The 20,611-nt window shown below is 45.0% G+C and overlaps 1 protein-coding gene across 3 annotated transcripts in view; it reads right to left on the reverse strand.

Moving 5' to 3' along the window:
* AEBP2 (AE binding protein 2) overlaps positions 1-19,935 on the reverse strand; it is a 38,687-nt gene extending 18,752 nt beyond the window's left edge. The window contains exons 1-5 of one of the 3 annotated variants that reach the window (XR_015056469.1): positions 19,687-19,935; positions 15,612-15,834; positions 8,863-8,970; positions 6,057-6,243; positions 3,206-3,330 (exon numbers count right to left, since the gene is read on the reverse strand). Coding sequence is in view for 2 of the 3 variants with exons in the window: in XM_085874924.1 (XP_085731050.1) it covers positions 3,206-3,330; positions 6,057-6,243; positions 8,863-8,970; positions 15,612-15,834; positions 19,687-19,889 (846 nt within the window). In the remaining variant the exon portion in view is untranslated. The remainder of the gene's footprint in view (positions 1-3,205; positions 3,331-6,056; positions 6,244-8,862; positions 8,971-15,611; positions 15,835-19,686) is intronic. The other 2 variants (XM_085874924.1, XM_085874925.1) reach the window with 2 other exon arrangements.
* Between the last annotated feature and the right edge of the window lie 676 nt (positions 19,936-20,611).

Here is a 20,611-nt window from a genome sequence, read left to right on the forward strand (position 1 = left end):
TTAGTGCTATTCTGTTTCACAGCTCCAGACCCATGGGGACCAACACACATCTCATAACAATCCCTTTCAGTTCCAGTCGATGCATTGAAATCCCCCAATACTAGAAGAGTATCTCGCCTGGGGCATTGATCAACCAGACTCAAGCGTGGAGTAGAATGTGTCCTTCATGGTGAGATCACTCGCCTCAGTCGGAGCATATGCAGAGACCAGTGAAACGACACCCAGGGAGTGACAAATCCTTCCTCTCATAATACGCTCGTTGACCGGTGTTATCTCAATTATCATTGGAGTCAGCTTATTGGACACAGCTACAGCAACTCCTTGGGCATGGTAACCATCTGAGCGGCCAAACCAAGAGTAGATGTAACTACCTGCCATGATCTCACCACTATCCGTTCTCCGAACCTCAGAGAGAGCTGCAATACCGATGTTCAAACACTTGAGCTCAGATGATAACAGAGACAGGTGATCATCCTCTCTTCGGGATAGGACATTCCATGCACCCACCAGAAGGGACCGCCTCAGGTTAACCAAAGGAGACCGTCGTCTGGCTGGCGACATCTCAGCACCACCCCGACACACTTCTGCAATATGACCCAGAAAGGTTACCCCATGGTATTTCATCATCAAATAGTGGGGTTCCAAAGGCTTTGCCCCAATCACATCATCTGGTGAGCTGCCCCACGGAGGGTAACGCTGAACAGGAGGTACTCCCACGGAGTGGGTTTTCAATCTTCTTTGCATTCTTCTTGTGTTTTGGAGAGCGAAGGGTTTTATGGTGGCTGGAGTGCAAGTCCTGCCACCAACCTCCTAAAAAATGTAACCCAACTGCAGGAGGACGTCTGCAGACACAGTTGGGCACTAGATATGGGGATGGCTGTTGGCTCACATGGAGATCCTCCACCCTTTGACATGTTTTGTTTTTATTCCTGCTTGTTCTCCATATCATACACTCTCCTCACCAGGAAACCTGGTGGGGGAGACGGTTTAGTCACCGACAACCAGACCATGAAACAGGTTAGTCCAGGTTTACATGGTACCTGTACAAGTCACATATCTAATCTGGCCTGACATGACAATATCTGGCCTGACTTGACAATATCACAGTACATCCAATCAATCCCACAACATTACATTGTGATGTTGTGGGATTGATTGGATGGATTGTTATGGTTATTCATCACAATCCCACAACAAAAGGAAAATGTCAAAAGATATTGTGATGCTGAACCAGAAGAGGATTGTTGTGTCGTATTGTGGAATAGTAATGTGGTGTCATTCTTCGTTATTATTCTTCATCTTTTCCCAAACAGCAAAGTTTTCTTTTTAACAGCTGTGTTCTATAAAAAACCGGGCAGTAGCATTTAAAAATTAAACTAATGCTCTCTACTTGGCAAAGGCCTGCCTGCATGCAGCAACCCTGGCCCCCCACCCCTCCCACACATTTATCCAAACTCCTCGCAGTCCATGTTAACCGTACACGCGCACCGGCAATATACTGAACCTCTCATTTGCACACATGCACGGATTTCCCCACACCCGTACTGCATGGTGGCAAGTCCCACATGGCTTCAATGCCACAGAACGTCCGCTCCTCACGAGGCTTTGGCACTGCAGGATGTCTGCTCCCCACATGCAGAAGCCATGGTTCGTGAGACGGCCGCATAACCTCCTCCACAGCGCCACGCACCACGGGCCCGAGTTCGAATTCAGATCGCGCGCCCACGAAACCCGCGCACCGCACACACGTAACCAAGAATGTAGGCACACACACACACCCTATGGAGAGTCATTTGTACCCATTTGTATCACGTTTGTGTGTGCTGTCTATGTATCTCTTCACTTGCAGAAACTACAGACTATCAATCTATTGCAGCAACTTTTCATACATTTAAATTAATATTTTGTCATGAAAGCAGATCGCACAAAACGGTGTAAAAAAAAAAAGCCTCTTCACTTGCAGCAACAAAAAAGTTCCTCTTCGCTTGCAGAAAATACCAAATATAAATATATTGCAGCAACTATAACAGTATATTTATATTTATATATTGTAATATAAGCAGATCACCCAAAACGGAAAGAGCAAACTGCGTACATAATTACCAGAAAAAACAAAAGACCCTGTGGACTGTACCGTCATAGATTGAAAAAACAGGTTGTAAAGCACGGCGTTGCGCTCATTGAAATTACACATTCTGCACATTCCTTTGTCTTTTCTTCACTCGACAAAATCGTCCAAAGAGTAAAAAAAGTCAAGTTTAATGCATTGCTTAAATAAATACACGTAGTTATAAAAATCGATAATTTGTGAACAATTTTTAGATTTCACTCCAGATTTTGACACTTATTTAGTCCACAAGATCAGATTCTCAAATCAGACATAATATTTTGATTATATACTATAATTCGTCTACCGGACATAGTGGCGTGCGCCTGTTATCCGGCTACTCGGAGGCTTGGGTTAGAGGATCACTTGAGGACGGGAGCTCTGCGCTGGGCCGCGCTATGAGAGGGTGTAGGGCAGCCCGGAATCATGGCGAAGCCCAATCCTTATCCCTGTGTCGTAAGAGGCGACCAGGGTTGCGTCAGGAAGCGCATCCGGCGTAAAACCTATGCCAAATCAGTATGCGGATAAAAACGGATGATCCGCTATGGTGACCCCTAATGGGAGCAGCCGAAAGACGAACAACAACATACTATAATTAGTCTGTGAGAGTAGATCATGTTTCCAAATCAAGGCATGTTTGAATAGGCCGAACAAAATGGCGATTTAAATCCCCATCAAGGGAGAGCGAGGTGTCCGAGGATGTCCAAGGATGCACCTGATGAAGAATGTAATTAAATAAGGCTGTTAATTATCTTCAAAAGGGGCGTTTTAAGAAACTCAAACATCCGATTTTCACTCAGACACTTCCTTGGAGTTCACTTGGTGTGCATGCAAAGTTTCAAGCTGCTAGGTTTCATGGTTTTGGAGTTATGGAGGAGACACACTGGCTCTCTCTCACACACACACACACACACACACACACACACACACACACACACACACACACACACACACACACACACACACACACACACACACACACACACACACACACACACACACACGACATTTATTAGTACAGATATCATAGGCTGTTGAGTACTGGTTACTCAGTTGAAGGTGTGTCCAGGTGCCTTTTTAATAGTGCTGCGTTTATACCGTGCTATTGAAGACCACACTGTTTCCTCCACCTTGGCTATCCAGCTGGGTTGCCAAGTTAAAGCAGACCAAGCGATGCCGAATCATGTCCATTGTTTGCGAGTCAAAAAAGTCATCTGGTTTTGCTGTAACAAAATGTGGAAGAGAAAAGAAATGGAAAAGGTGGAATCAGGGAAACAGAATATTTTCTTCAATCAAACAACGAGTTTGCAAAAAGTGAGCTTGTATGAATCATTTCGTAAATTTATCATAACGGGTTGCAACAATAAAACATTGTGTACTCATAGACTAGCTTATATGATAAGCACAGAAAGTTCATAGACTATCTTATATGGCATTCCATGATCCATTTTTAATACTCAGGAAACATCCAAATTCCTTTTTTATTTTTAATATATATGTACAATGTCAGGGCTCATATAAGAGACATAGTGAGAGTGTGAGATTTGTCAGGATTCAAAGACATGTTCCATGTGTTGGAACAGATTTTTTTTTCCTTGTAAGAAAACAAACTATACAGTACGCCAAATAGCTTGGGGGGTGGGAAATTGATTCAGTAAAGTTTGGATCCCTTCGGGGAATGGGTTAGAAAGTGGTAGATGGAACCCAATGTAAGAAAATTTAGTTTATGGGAATTGGCACAATAAACTGTGATTTAGATTATTTTCTTATTGCAATGAGAAACTTGGGAGAGAAACGAGGGGCTAATTGTATAAATGACACTTAAGAAGTCAACTGAGTGCCAAGCAACAATACCTGAAGTCAATCAAATCTGAACATGCTTCAAGAGGTACATACTGCTTCAACTGTAAGAAGTAATAACATTGTTACACACACACACACACACACACACACACACACACACACACACACACACACACACACACACACACGCACACGCACACGCACACGCACACGCACACGCACACGCACACGCACACGCACACGCACACGCACCGGCAATTCAATGAGAGCTCCTGAGCCTCATCATCAGCTATATCTTATATTTGGCATATCATAGATCCAAGCTGGTAAAGCTGGCCATTGCCTCAGAGTTCTCTGCAGGGTCAAGTCCTTCCTCTGCTGTCCCTAGCTTATACTGGTGTACAAGACATTCATCCAAACTTCCATGGAACATGGCTCTCCACTGTGGACCAACATTGTTGCTTCCCATCTTGTCCGCCTTGAGGCCGTGGAGTCTGAGGCCCTCCATGGCATTGAAATCTCACAGCATTAGACCGAGTTTCAGGTTCGGCTTCTCAGTCACTCCAGGCAAGTTGGTGGCCATGCAGTCTTTTACCGGATTGACTGTGGCCATGCTCTGCCTTCTCTCTCACCTCTCTGCCAAACTCTGCTCCTTAAGGTCACACACATTTTACAGTCAAAACTAGCATCTATTACCTTGTTACCTTGAACAAGCCGAAGATAAATTCTTCATTCTTCAGCTGTCTTTACAGCCATTTTTCCCTGCTCTGCAGGGGTTAGCTTTTCTTGAGGCAATGTTTTATGGCCGGATGCCCTTCCTGACGCCAACCCTGGTGGCCTCTTACGACACACAGGGATATGGTACACCTATTCTAACCGGGGCATACACCGGGACCAGTACACTGGTACTCATTTTGCCGACCTCGGAAGGATGACAGGCTGAGTCAACCCCCTGGTGTTAATTCAGCAGCCAACGGGGCTTGAACTCTGGACCTTCGGATCCCAAGCCAGCCACACTAACCACTAAGCCAACACCAGGCTCAAGCCTAAGATAAATGCTCAACTCTATTCATTCATTCATTCATCCCACTCATATCTCTCATGTGGACCCATATTCCCAAGTCTGTGGTCTCATGCTCCTGACCCGAGGACTTCAAGTCTGCCGCTCATCGTTAACTCATGGTCTTGATCAATTCTACTTTTGAGCTATACAACACCTGCTGAGACTCTTTTTCCCATTTCAACCTGCAATTCCTCTCCTTATGCCGTGACGCATCCGTACGTTCTTGTCCACCCATTTCTCAACTTTTTATCTGTGACCCTTTACCATATGTTATTCTCCTCTTCCATGAATCTTGAAACATGTATTTCAAACAGGGTTAAACTATCCATTCTACTTCCTGACAGGCAATGGGCGGAATATTTAAATTTAGGTCTGGGCAAAAAAAACCCCTTGAAATTATTTTTGCAAAACAAGAAAATGAGTATGCCAGCATATTTGTTACACGTTGAGAAGGATAGCTCATGTGCACACATACTCATGCACACAAACAGATCAAGCAATTGCTAAAACATGTAATGATGCATCACCATGCAAAATCAACTATATCAAAAGATGAATGTTAAGGCAAAAGGCTCTGTTTTGTCTGCATTGCTACCATTTGAAATGGTAAATCAAGATCGTTATTATTGTCTTCATCAGTGGTTTCCAAATCTTATGGATGTGCAGACCCTTACCTCCAGAGGTTTTTGTAGATCACCATGCAAGACTATTATAGCGACACACAGCCACTTGTGCAGAGCTTAGCATTGGTTGCTTCTATAGTGTGGTGAGTTGCTGCGTGCGATGCCGTTTGGTGGTGTGGGAGGCTAATGTTACTTTTTCCTGCTCGCGGACACACGCCGATGGATTTGCATACCCCAATGTATCCACGGAATACAGTTTGGAAACCACTGGTGTAGATTTTGATGTGAAATGTAATTTTGACTTTGGTAAAGTTGATATATATTTCAATAAGCTGGGATAAACAGACATGAAGATAAAGCACATATGTATGCACATGTGATTTTAACAAAGTTTGAGGGAGCGAGCACAATCAATGTGTATAAAGCAAAGTGCAACAGCAAACATGTTCACTGCACTCACGCAGAGAGAATCGTCGTTTTCCACGCTGCCGTCGGCGTTTCCCTCCGCCTGCTTTGCCTGGCGATTCGTCTTTGGCTCGGGGTTGCGCAGGGAGGCGAGCCGTCCCTCCGGAGCTGAAATGCGTTGGCACGTGGCGCGCCAGCCCCATTTGAGAGGCGAATGTGGCCGTGCACCCGTCGATGACACACTGCGGAGCATGTGGACGATTGGTTCACGCACCAGCTGGCTTGATAGCACAAATGCTCACGAACCAGTTCATATTGATGAAGAAATGATTGAATGAACAAAGGCTAAAAATGAAAGTGAACCTATGACGACATAAAACTCAACTCCATCTCACAAACGTAAACTATTATAATCACACAGTGTGCCAAATCCATTCCGTACATAATTTAGTCGACACCATCATGTATATATACTTCAAATGCAGGACATGAGAGGGATTAAGTCGGAGGATCCGCATATTAAAGAAAACTTGTTTCTCAAAACAGTCCACCAAAAGGATGCCTTGTCCATTGTTACCTTGCGTTTTCTACAGGTTTGTGCCTTGCCAGGATCATTCAAGGCTTTCGTCTTTGGACACTTCATCAGCACCTTTTGGCTATTTGACGTTGCTAGTTAATCTTGCCAGCAAGCCATTTTGTTACAGCTGTGCATTAAATCAATGTGACTTTCAGTGACAGTTTGAATCTTCATGATGAATACACTCCTTCATTGGCTGTTTGAGCTCGGCCATCTGTGCTGAAGAATCTGGAGCCCCTGTTGTGGCAACTGATTCTGGCAGCGTGCCGAGGGCTAGGCTATAGCTTTATATATTTATATCTGTGATAATTCATTTGTCGCAAATAGCTTCATAGTCCGGCATCCACATGAAGCACTGTTGTCAATGGCCACATGGCACAAGTTTTGCCATTGTTTATCCACGTTCAAATTACTCTACCAGTCTTACATATGTGTGCACCGCTGTTGCTCTGTGTACACCAACACACCTTTTGCTATGCGTTCATGCACGTCATCTTTAAGAAAGAACAGTTTTAAACACACCCTCCCACCTCTCTCCAAACACCCACCTGCCCTTTATATCTCCCTGTTCCCAACTTCCTTTCCATTTTCAAGCTCCCACTCAACTTTTTCAAAATCCACACACTTCTTTTTTTGTACACAAAGTTGAGGCTCGTGGAAGAGCGAGTACACTGAATGGATCAGGACGTAACAGACAAAAACAGGATGCAAATCACACATGCATGTGGTGGACAAGATGGATACAGACGATGCATACCAAAGGGAACTCCAAGGAGGGAAAAATGGAAAATTGGAAGGAGGAGGGATTTGGATGGAGTTAACAAGGGTGGAAAAGGTCATGGTTTTGGATTTAGGATGATCTGAGATGGTGGTGAACAGCTGTCTTGAAGACCTGGAAGGAAGAATTAGATTGAAGAGGATGTGGAAGTTGGTTCCATAGGTAGGAAAAAAGAGGAACTACTTCAACTCAGGATTACTGCTCACCTCCACTCATTCATTCTTCTTTCTCCCCAACTGTGGAACCACCTTCCATACTCTCTTCAATCCCATTCTTCCCTCCAGGTCTTCAAGACAGCTGTACACCACCATCTCAGATCGTCCCAAATCCAAAACCATGACCTTTTCTACCCTCGTTCGCCCTACCCCCAATCCCACCTTCTTTCAAATTTCCAGTTCCCTCCTGAGTTTCCTTCTATATCCATCTTGTCTACCCCATGCATCTTCTCCTGCCCTCCATTCCTCCCCATACCCATTATTTGTCCAAGTCTGCTCCATCTTGACCTTCAACTCTGCTGTTGGTGTTTCCCCACCTCTCTCAACTGTTATTTTTGTCCTGTTGCTTCCTTATCCTTTCACTGTACTAGTACCAGCTCTTCCACGAGCCTTGACTATGTATGGGAAAAAAAGAAGAAAAAAAAAAGGAATGACATGAACGGCACAAACCGCAGTGCACACAATTCTCCCATTGTGCTTTGCTGGTAGGAAATGTGTTATATGAAGATAGGTGACGTCACATTATAAAAAAAAAAACACATGGTACATTATATTTCTGAATGGGCATGTGTGGTGCGAATGCCAATCACAACAGTTATCCCTCTCAGCTCTGCCTACCAGGCCCCATTAGCCTTGAAGGTTCGGTTTAAACATGCCTTATGTGACAGTGGGTGGTGAGAAGAAAAGTGCATTTGCAAACATTCCCTTCCCTACGCACCCCTCCTCCCTTTTCCTTGCCCTACCCAAATAAAAGGAAAACAGCCAGAGAAAGAAAATTCAGCTAAATTGTACCTTTGATAAAATGTATGACATGTTTCATTAATTGTCCAGTTGTCAGTTGTTTTCCGAAGTGTTTATTGTTTGTACCCTTGTTTGCATTGGCGTTTAAACTGAAACCAGCTTGAATAATTACATTCATGCCAGCAGACTAATTTCAAAGGTAATCATTTATTCTAATGTTGCATGCAGTGACTAAAGTCTGAGTTAAAGGTTCTACCCTAATTGAAGCACCGACTGATATACAGCATTTCCTTCACCGACATACGTCGTCACGGTCACAGATCACACCAACCCATTTAGTGAGCTGTTATGGTCATGTTGAGGCCAGGGAACATCCGAACAGCCATTCCGATTCAATACATGCAAATAATGAGTTCAACTGAATGAAACCACTGGGTTTTTTTTTTAAATCTCCGTTTCCGATAAAGTGGTTGTGCAGGCAGAATGTGTCGAACACCTTTGACTGTTCGCGAAGCTCAAGAGCATTTCATTCTCAAATGCGAGTCATTACCTTGAAAGGTTTGTCCCCACTGTGAGAAAGCACGTGTCGATGCAGCCAGCTCCGGCTGGATGAGGGCGTGTTGTACACCTTACAGCTTTTCCATAAACACACGTACACCTGGGAGACAGACAAAGCAAGATGCTCAAAGGTAGTGACTCAAATGCAAGTTCAAGGCAAGTCAATGACTGGATGTTGAGTGCCTATGTAACAATGTCATTCTACTCAACATTATCAACAATATAGTACATTGAAATGCTTGTAAGCCAACTTTTTGTGCTTCACAAGTTAATAGCTATAAATACTTCCTGATCTTCCTTTGTACGACTGCGTTCGTGGGGCTGGGTCTCTCCTATAAGGTATATGGTACTACCACTATGTCTCAGAAGTGGGTTCGCCTTCATGGGTCTTATTCCCCTCCTTCAAAATTTCTCCACGGTGCTTGCGACTCACTGCGTGCAGCATGGCCCTCCCAGGGGAGTCTGTTGGGGTCGGCGACGAGCAATCCGGTGGCAATCTCAGACTCCTGACCTGAGTTGGCCCAGCTGTAAATGGATAACCACTGGGTGGTTGGTGCTAAACGCCACCGGGTCGGCAATTTCAGTGAGCACTGTGCCTCGCACTCTTCCAGGCAGATGGTCTTGCCCACCAAGCCAGTTGTGCAGATCCAATGTACTGGATCTGTGCGCTGGGTCGGCATTCGTCGCAGGGGACCACAAGTGAACCAATATTGGGATGGTTCACGGTCCCAAACTGCTACGGACGTCCACTCAGGTGATCTGGAGCTTCAGTCGATTGCCTCTCTGCGGTGGTGGTCACCACCTGAAACGCGTTGGAGTGAGGAGGAACGGGGGGGGGAGGGGTTGGACAATGGGCCAGGGCCCTTAAACCCGATTAGGGTAGACGCCGGTCTGGCGTCAACCCCTCCCCATGGTTCCACCTCCACCACCTTTTAACCCAAGTCTGTAGTTTGTAGCCAAGTTTGCCAATCTAAGTCTTGAAAGACTGCAAGTAAAAGCGTCACTGAGTGGAATTAGGAAGGGTGCTCCAAAGTCAAGAAATAAGGTTGGGGAGAGAGGGAATGAAAAAGGAACAAACAAAAACACCCGTGAAGTAATTGCAGTTACAGTGGACCTCAATGAATGAGAATCCAATACACAAATTTCTGTTCCTCACCATCCGACATTCACATTCAACCTTATTTAAATTGTAAACCTCAAAACATTGTTCCCTTACCTAAAGTAAGAAGCTTAACTTATAAGCAATTGACTGCTTTCCCAACTGAATGAATCAATAGCTGGGCACCACATTCTTCCACCACATCAATCAGAAAGCAAGGTTCCAATCCTTTCAGCCCAGAACCTCTCCAAATGGCAGATCCATAACCTTGGCCAGAGATCCACATTGATCAGTGGATGACCTACATCAATAGATCCACAACCTCAGCTGCATCCAAGCAGTCAGTCAACCCATCAATGCATGCAACATCACGATTCAAACTTTACTCGCGAGAAGATTTAATGTATTATCACACAGTATAACTCCCATCACACATTTCATGATATGGTAACATTAAACCATGCACGTCTTAACTTAAATATAACATGTTCACCACCCAGCACATACACGCTATTTCCCTCAAATCAAACTATTATTCAAATGCTCAAACAGTTATTTATAACGGCTTTTCTACATGCTGCACTGTCTCGTAGCAACCATTGAAAATGGTTCAAATATATATTTAAAAATAATAATATATATTTTTAATAATGTATTAATATATCTAATATAGAAAGCTCTTTCTAACTGCTGATTCACTGACTGACTAATATTAACGATCGGGAACTTCCGTGTGACGTAGAAAGCTGAAATTTTGCATACCGATGGACATCAAAGATGGACATATATATATATATATATATATATATATATATATATATATATATATATATATATATATCCATATATATATTGTTGCGGTTCTCGGAACCGCATGCATACAACAGATAGTGTCTCAAGACAGTTATTCCATTATTATACGTGTTGATAGTCCCCTTCCTTTTGTTTAGCGGGACAACAAGGGAGTGCGTTGAGATGATCTAATAGCTAGGGTTGCTTAAATCATTTTCTCCTTCATTTCATCCCTACTCTTCTAGTTTTCTGATTGTTCCTGAGGTAAATCAGCCACGTGCGCCTTCACTGTAAGGTGGGGCCTCGTGGAGGCCAGCGCGTGCGGCGCCATGGTGGGGAAACTGCAGCGCCAAGTCATGTGGTGTGCTTGTTGGTGCGGAATTGTCGGTTCAAGCTTCCCATGGTCTGGGGAGAAAGAAAGGCATGCAAATAAATACCTCTTGAGAGGCTGCACGAATGGCGTTTTACACGGCACGGGAAACACGGCCAGCATGGCGACCATCCTTTTTAACTTCAATATCCGACGCATATTGGTGTTTACCCCGCGCACACGCTAGTGGAGTCGTGTGAACGCGAGTGCTGGCCACGTGCGTAATGGCGGAACCGCGCGCACTCTATGGAATGTGCCCGAAAGCAGAAACGTATGCCGCTCATGAAACGTGCATGGATTTATCCATGGCGATGTACCTTCGGCCCTCGCTGGCAGCGATGGATTCTCCACGGACGGTGAACGTCTTCTCGTCTCCGCGGCCAGCGATCGAGCCAGGGAATGTACAGTGCGGAGCGCGTTGATCGACGCTGGTCGAACGCCCGAGCGGGCATTCGGGACCCTCGACCGGGAGCCCGGGGGTTTTTGCAGGATGATTCGCATACCAATTTCGGTGTAGGCGATTCATGTCATCTCGTGGGGTCGGAGCCCAATATTGCCGCTGTTTGAGATGGCCTTGCCAGAAACTAAGTGAGGCGGTTTCCGGCCCAAGCTGGTGGACCACGTGAGGGGCAGTGTGACCACTCCTTGGCTTTTTTCACAAGATCTTGGCTATTCATTGTTCACCTTGGCGTCTTGGTTTTCTATAGGTTTTCTTGGCATATCGGTTTTCTATTATCATCGCTTTTCCAAAACCTTGTGAATTCTTGGCTTTTTTCATTAGCTCACCTTGGCATTTATGAAAATGAGGAGTGGTCACACTGCTGAGGGGTCGGGGCCAATTGAAGCGCCCGATTCGGGTGATGACGTTTGGATTTGGCAGGCCCCTCCCCCCGAGCTGCGGACCCTATAAAGGTCGGGGCAGTCCCTCTTGCCTCCTGCTCATCGTCTCCGCCTCTCTCTCTCGCCTCGCCCTCATCGACACCGCCACGACCCGCCTCCTGCTGCCTGGATTCCACCTCCTCGTCTCCGCCCACACCACAGACCCCACCCGCCTACCTGGTCCCGCTCACTACTCCACCCTCGCACTCTGGACTCCGCCCCTTCTCGACTCAAGCTCCTCCTTTACGGTGCCCAATTCCTGGTTCTAAACTCCCTCTTCATCGGGTTTTCTGTGTCTGTGTGTGCGTATGTTTGTGTCCTGGCGCCTGTCTGCCGAAGTAAGACGGCAGAAGATCGTTATTATTATTGTTATTATTTTCGTGTTAAGTCTGCTCTGTGTCCCCTTTTGTAAGTTGTCTGTTTATTGTCACACCACACGCTTCTATCTCTGCACAACACACCCCAATAAATCATCACTGTGCCACATATCTTTCCTCGCCTGCTTGTAAATAAATTATTATTATTATTAGGAGTTCCCTGCTCGTTTTTGTCTTTTCTTCCATTGATCCAGCATGGTCCGAATCCTACTTTAGCAGGGACTTTATTCCCAACGATACGTTCCTTTTAGCCAGTACGTCCTTGGCAGTGTCACTCGGCTGCATGGGATCCGGAAAAGTGATCCGATCCGGTAGAGTAATCCGGTTCGGACAAGGCGTACCGAGGGCGTGTTCCCCGGTAATTAAATCACGTGATTATTTAGGTAATTAACCCATAGATGGGAGGACCCGAGGTCACGCGGTTGAGTTATTGGTGTCCACGGTCGGATAAGCGACCCACCCCGTCACGGAATTATCCGTGTGCGAGAGCCTACAATTCCGGAGAGTCTGGTGGGAATCGACATAGCTTCTTCCCCCACCTTGAGGTCTTCGCACCCGACACCCTCGGCCCGCAACAATATGTATATGTTTCTCATGAATTTTTTTTTACTATTTTACCGATTACAAACGAAAATGACAAATTTTACGAATTCCATTTGGTGTCATTTTATGAACTTGAAGAAAACTTGTTTTAATCTGTTAATTGTGAATCCACTCGCTCAGGACGACAGAGCACGGACCACTCGCTCAGGACGACGGAGCACGGACCACTCGCTCAGGACGACAGAGCACGGACCACTCGCTCAGGACGACGGAGCACGGACCACTCGCTCAGGACGACGGAGCACGGACCACTCGCTCAGGACGACGGAGCACGGACCACTCGCTCAGGACGACCGAGCACGGACCACTCGCTCAGGACGACCGAGCACGGACCACTCGCTCAGGACGACCGAGCACGGACCACTCGCTCAGGACGACCGAGCACGGACCACTCGCTCAGGACGACGGAGCACGGACCACTCGCTCAGGACGACGGAGCATGGACCACTCGCTCAGGACGACGGAGCACGGACCACTCGCTCAGGACGACCGAGCACGGACCACTCGCTCAGGACGACCGAGCACGGACCACTCGCTCAGGACGACCGAGCACGGACCACTCGCTCAGGACGACCGAGCACGGACCACTCGCTCAGGACGACCGAGCACGGACCACTCGCTCAGGACGACCGAGCACGGACCACTCGCTCAGGACGAAGGAGCACGGACCACTCGCTCAGGACAAAGGAGCACGGACCACTCGCTCAGGACGAAGGAGCACGGACCACTCGCTCAGGACGACGGAGCACGGACCACTCGCTCAGGACGGAGCACGGACCACTCGCTCAGGACGACGGAGCACGGACCACTCGCTCAGGACGACGGAGCACGGCCACTCGCTCAGGACGACGGAGCACGGACCACTCGCTCAGGATAACATGGCGTGGCAAAAGCGTCTGCAGTGAGGGAACAATTCGCTCAGAATGACATCGCGCGGTACTGGTATGGACTATCAGGGCGCTTGGCAAGTAGCTTAAGCACTCAAGCAAGCAGTATAATTTAATGGTTGATAAGATACGGCTGGCCAGGCTGTGGCTGTAGACCATATATTTAATGTAGAACAACCCTTGAGACATCGCAAAGTTTAATCGCTCATGAAATAAACATTGCAGATAATCCGCCATGTTGCCTGCTCGTCTGTGCATGAGTCACATGGTACATCATTCATGGTCCGCGCAAACATTATTAAACTTTATTTGAAAACATCCGTTTTTCACCAGATTTGCTTTGATTCCCTGTGGAGCACGTCACATAACCTTTGAAAATATGGACACTGATCTGGCAGACACTATGGATTGGCAGTCCCTCTGGGCGACAGAGCTGAGGTCTACGAGTGAATGCATTCAATAATATAACTCCATGAAGCTGGTTAAATTTGGCACGTTCTTAAATTTTGTGTTCACTCAATATAATTCTCCAAACAGTAGAAAAAAAATATAATTTTAATGTTTTGGAAATTTCACATTTTCTTGTGTATATATGGAGAAGGAGGGAACATAGCCTTGTTTACTTAAAGTAGATAGGTATATAGACTTAGTTATAAGACTCGTTATTTCTTTAAATTATCAGATTTCACAACTGATTTTGACAGTTATTTCGTCCGGACGATATCCGATCCTCAAAACCAAAATAATATTTCAATGATGTACTTTAATTAGTCCATGAGAGTAGATCGTGGAAAATCAAATCACATAATGCATGAAATCACTCCAAGCTCCAAATTTGAAAACTATCTTACTTAAAAAAGTGATGTATTATATACAGTAATTTTTAGCTATGATGAACAGACATTCCATAATATGAGCGAGGAAAGTGAAAAAAAAAACTTTATCGTTCAGAAATCGTTGCGGCCTGTTCCATGTCAAGGCATGGTTAAGCAGGCTGAAAAAGGGTGGCATCAGACCCCGGCGAGGTTACCCAGGAAACACCTTAAGACCCCAAAGAGCGAGGTGGCCGAGGATGCGCCTGAAAAAGGATATAATTACATCAGGGTGTTAATTATCTTCAAAAAGAGGCGTTTAAATTAACCCAAACACCCAATTTTTACTCTTGCACTTCGTTGGAGTTCCCTGAGTATGCATGCAAAGTTCCAGGCTGCAAGGTTTTATGGTTTCAGAGTTATGGAGGACACACGGACACGGACACGGACACGGACACGGACACGGACACGGACACACACACACACACACACACACACACACACACACACACACACACACACACACACACACACACACACACACACACACACACACACACACACACACACACACACGGGTTCAGCTGTTGGAGCACTCCTCGTCTGTTTACCAAAATGAAACCTATCTCATTTTTGTCATCCCATGTGGACTTATCAAAGTTCTTTTTCTTGATCCCATCTTTGTGAATGAGGTATTCAACAGTGACATGGGAATGATAAACATTAGTTTATATTTAAAAATAAAACAAAATAAAACCAACTGCATAAACTGTTTTACTCCTGAATAAAAGTGTAAGGTCTTTTTGAGGCATGTGAGTTCAGTTATTGGAGATGTTTGGGAATGGGTCATTGGCATGCTTGATTGTGGAAGGGTCAGCGGAATGAAAATTGTTGGGCGATTTGTGGGTGTTGAATCACAAACCTCCCCAGCTCCCTGGCGTGCTACATGTGCCTCTCGAATGTGATCTGCCAGATCGGGACTCGATGCAAAAGCTGCCTGGCATTGGTCCCAGCAGCAGGGATAGGCAGGTGGAGCCGGTGGGCGGGGGGTTACGCCTCCACTTCCGGTGCATCCCGCTCCCCGCAAGGCCGGTGTGGAGCGACCGCTGGATCCGGTGCTGTCCACGTCGGGGAAGGAACTTGCACTGAAGGAATAAAGGAGAAACATTTAAAGGAATGCTCGTTCAATGCACCCACATATTCTCTGCACCATTCCCACGACTCGGACTATCCTCACAGTAAAGTCTACCGCCATGCTCTACATTGCAAATCTAAAGAAAACAAGAAGGGCACTCGGTAGAGCGCACTCCTCCACTACGCAATACCTTTCACGAGAACATATCGAGCCCAATTCATTTTTGAAATATCATGCAATGCATCGTTTTTGGCTCTATCTCTCAATGGTGAAGAATTACTTTGTAATTAAATAATTCTCATATCCAGATCCGGATTTGGATCTTCATCAAAATCGAATCAATTCGTCTTTGCCACACATGTAACGTCCCACCAAGTTTCATCCGAATCCATCAATAACTGTTTGAGATATCCTGCACAGCCCAACAAACAAACAAACAAGCAGTCATCAGGGCTTTCCTTATTTTTTGGAGTAGGAGGCTACCATTAAAAAGTAGCAGGTTACCATCACCGTGAGCGAAGCGAGTGCAGCTGTATGGCCGGGGTCCAGGGCCCTAGGCGGGCCCTGGAAGCCGGAGGATCCTAGATGGCTGGAGATGCATTCTAGCATGATTTCTGACATGAAATGGTTCTCATATTATCATGCTGTTGGGGTGGAAAACTCCACAAAACTGGTTTTTTTTTCTTTCTTTCTTTCATTCATTTTATGCATATTTCCCCTCTTCGATTTCATTTTACTTTGTTAAATATTGTTTATTATCTTATTGTGTTTTGTTTTGATTTAATAAACAGCTCAAACTAATAACTTTAGACTAGTTTATTGTTTGAAAATGAATGATAAACATGTATTTAACTTCACTCGTTTTATGATAATTTCTTTTTTCGATGTCAGCTAGCTTCAATCAGTCAACCAATCAAACAGTCGAAGTGTGAATACTGCGTCACAGTCACAATCCCAATTTTGTTAAACTTCCACCTTACATTATCCGCCAATAACGTGTTGTTATACCGTCAAGGAAAGCTCGCAAGTCTATGGTACATGCATGTACCTGCGGTACCAGTATTCAGTTGGTCAGTTCACAGCTGCTGATACTTGGCCTTCACTTCAGTGAATAAATGGCGATTTTCAGTGCAAATAACCACGACTAATAAGATGTACAAAAGCTGCTTTAAGCTTAGAGGCTAATTACTTTATAAATTAAAAAGGCACAACGGGTGCCCGTGTATTTTGGAGCCGCATCACTTGACAAAAGCTCAAAATGGACGAGGTGAAACACGTGTTTCGCGAAACAACAACAATGTCGCACTCGCGACAGTGAAAGTTTAGACCCATTACTGATGGCCAGAAGCTTACCTCCCATGTCTTTGGACTTCTTCGAAAATCCAAAGCCAGACAGGGATTTTCGTTTCGATGCCATCGTTTCGGCACCGAAACTGCGAGGCCGACAAAGTTTATTTTCTTGAGGTCATTGCTGTATGGAATCAGGGTATCAAGCTAACAGTCCAAAACGAGGCTAAAGTTTAGAGAACTCTCCATTGCAGGAGGCGGTTTTAGCTGCTTGTGTTATTTTTTAGTTCAGTGTTGTGCGAGACCTGGCGAGAGTACTAACAGTAAAAGTAAGCCCGCTTTTATCGAAATACTAATGTGTTTTCGTCTCAGATTTCAAAACAGGGGGTGTAGAGATTTCGTGGTGACAAAAAAAAATAAAAATAAAAATAGAAAAATCGGCGCTGAAGTAGGCGGCGACCTTTGACATTTTTTCTCTGAGTAGACGGCTGCGGGTCGCCGGTAACCGGCTTCTAAGGAAACCCCTGAGTCATAGGCTGGTACTTACGAAATCATCAACTTGGCCTCTGACCTTGTCTAATAAAAGCTGTCTCTCGAGAAGGTAGCAAGGCAAACGAGAAGTTTCTACGATGATTCTGTACCAAACCATCAAAAATCGAATGTTTGACCTCACTGTGACCTTAACCTTTGACCGATTTTGACCAAATCTAATCAGCACTAGCCATCACCCTCCTGAATCACGTGGTGTAATTTGACATTGGTAGCTTCTTCCGTTCTGGAGTTATCGTGCCTACAAACAAACAAACACACACACAAACAAACACACACACACACACAAACAGATGACGGAAGTCATCAATATACTTACGAAATCTTTAGATTTTGTAAGTAACAAACACACACACAGAGGACGGAAGTCATCAATATACTTACAAAATCTTTAGATTTCGTAAGTAACAAGCAGTAATAGACTGGTACTTACGAAATCGTCAACTTGACCTCTGACCTTGTCTATTAAAAGCTGTCTCTCGAGAAGGTAGCGATGCAAACCAGAAGTTTCTACGATGATTCTGTACCAAACCATCAAAAATAGTAACGTCGAGCGAAGCAAAAATCTCCATTTCTCCACGCAATTATTTAATATTATTTTATCAAAGTCACAAAACCGTAATATTCGGCCATCCACCAACAATCTTTACATAATCCGACGGCTTAGCGAATCAGGCATGCGACGATAACCTTAATTGGGATAAAAAAAAATGACTTTTACACACCATCTTTATCGAAAACACCGTCAGCGCGCAATGACGCGTCTGCTCGAACGTGCTGCACCACGTGACGAGCCGTGACGCGGCGAGTGAAATATTTTTTATACAATCTTAAAACGCATCCAAAATATCCGATTTTTACCAGAATTTCCACAACCCAGTTTTAAGCGTCCCAAGCGATCGCAAAAACCGAAGACAAAATTAAAATCGAAGTTAAAACGAACTCGTAACGTCGACCGAAGCAAAAATACTCCATTTCTCCACATGAATTTACGGAATTATGTTTGACCTCACTGTGACCTTGACCTTTGAGCGATTTTGACCAAAATATAATCAGCACTAGCCATCACCCTCCTGAATCACGTGGTGTAATTTGACATTGGTAGCTTCTTCCGTTCTCGAGTTATCGTGCCTACAAACAAACACACAAACACACACACACACACAAACAAACACACAGAGGACGGAAGTCATCAATATACTTACGAAATCTTTAGATTTCCACACCCTGTCTACTTACCAGGAAGTTGTACCCCATCAATTTGCTCCATCAGGTCGCCAACCCACAGCTTCACTCGGCCGTACGCAATAAGTAGACAGGGTGCGGAGTCGAAAGCGCAGTTCCTCAGTTGGGATCATCAAACCACCAGTGAGGTAATGCAAGATAGGTTTGGTGGCCCCAACCGACATCTGGGGTTCAACCCTTCGATCCTGGAATTATCTGCGATCCGTTGGTTTCAGGTTCAGAGGTCAGGGAATGGATCTGAGCAAACCCCTTGTGAATCCCTGTGTCGTTTGAAGAGAGCAAATACCAATTTTTGGAGGGGGGGTCAAAACCCTCCCGGAGACCCCTTTAATGAGCGCAGATTTTGATGCGGTCGATACACCTTTGGTCGGCATCACATATGAAGCTTGTGGCCAAGTTTCATCAAAATGGAGTGTTTGGTTTAAGCGATGACTGACTAAAAGTGTTTACGGACGGACTCACTCACTCACCGATCTATACACACTGATCGATCGCAGAAGCTCACGTGACTAAAATCGAGATGAGCGAACAACTTCGAAATCCTTGCCATCTTCAGTCGAACGGCAGGCCTCGCCATCCGATTCCTGAAAGGCGAGCCAAAATATTTCCCAACAAGTCGTCGTCGTCTTTTCCGTTTCTGCTTCCTGTTTTTTTTTTTTAACTCCCACAAAAAGCCCCTTCTCCACCCAGTCCAAGTAACTGTCCATATCCCCAAAGATTATCCCCTCCATAACCTCACTGAATTAATCCCACAAGCTACCCAGGCAAACAAACCCCTCACCTCTCGTCCTCCATCTCTCTTTCCATCTCCCTCGTGTCACCATGGAAACCGTCTCCAGTTTCAGGCTCCGAAGGCCCCCTCCGGCCTGGACAGTTTGGCGTGCCTGCTCTTCGCCTGCTCGCCGTTCCGCTGCATTCTCTCAAAGCTTGGCTTGGACACTCGCGCCCGCCTGCTGCCGCCATTGCACCGTGAAATGACGTCATCAAAAAAATACCCTTACGTCATATGTTCGTCTCTTTCATCATATTTTCTTGTTTCACAAGGGTTTCGCACCAACATGAGTACTTTAATAAGATTGGGGCACTCCTGACCAGAATAATCTAAACAACAAATATTGAGTGTCCTGGTGCGAACCAAAACCATGACGTCATATCCGTTCGTGAAGACGTTAATTTTAACGTGTAAGATACGGTTTTTCAGCATTTCTTTTCGCAAATATTAGCATGAAGTACGTATTTTCTACCGTCTGAAGTTGCCATAGAAATTTTTAACTATTTTTGGAAAGTTACAAAGCCTTAACGAATGGACCGTCAGAGAAAAGAGAGAAAGGGAGAACGCTACATCAGCTGCTTAAATTCTCTCAAGAACACCTTCAGAGCTCCTCAGTGTATAACGGACGCTTTGGTTTGCAAATTTTCAAAATAGTACCTGTATTCGATGGCCGTTATATTATTATTGGTTCCCACAGAGGGAAAAAATTGAGAGAAGAGATAAAATCGTCACTATCATAAATTCGATCACGATTCAGAAGCTGACATTTTAATTAATTAATTAATTAATTAATTAAGTGAGTAATTAATTAATTATATAAAAAAGCTGTTGTAGATCCATTAGATTTATCGTTTTAATAATTACATTTAAAATTTTTACATAAACCTTCACTACTTTACCGATATCTCCGAACCGTCATACCACAACAATACGA

The sequence above is a fragment of the Eptatretus burgeri genome, chromosome 3, assembly GCF_056783735.1.
Source record: "Eptatretus burgeri isolate ZD-2024b chromosome 3, Ebu_testis_v1, whole genome shotgun sequence".
In the NCBI taxonomy this organism is placed as follows: domain Eukaryota; kingdom Metazoa; phylum Chordata; class Myxini; order Myxiniformes; family Myxinidae; genus Eptatretus; species Eptatretus burgeri.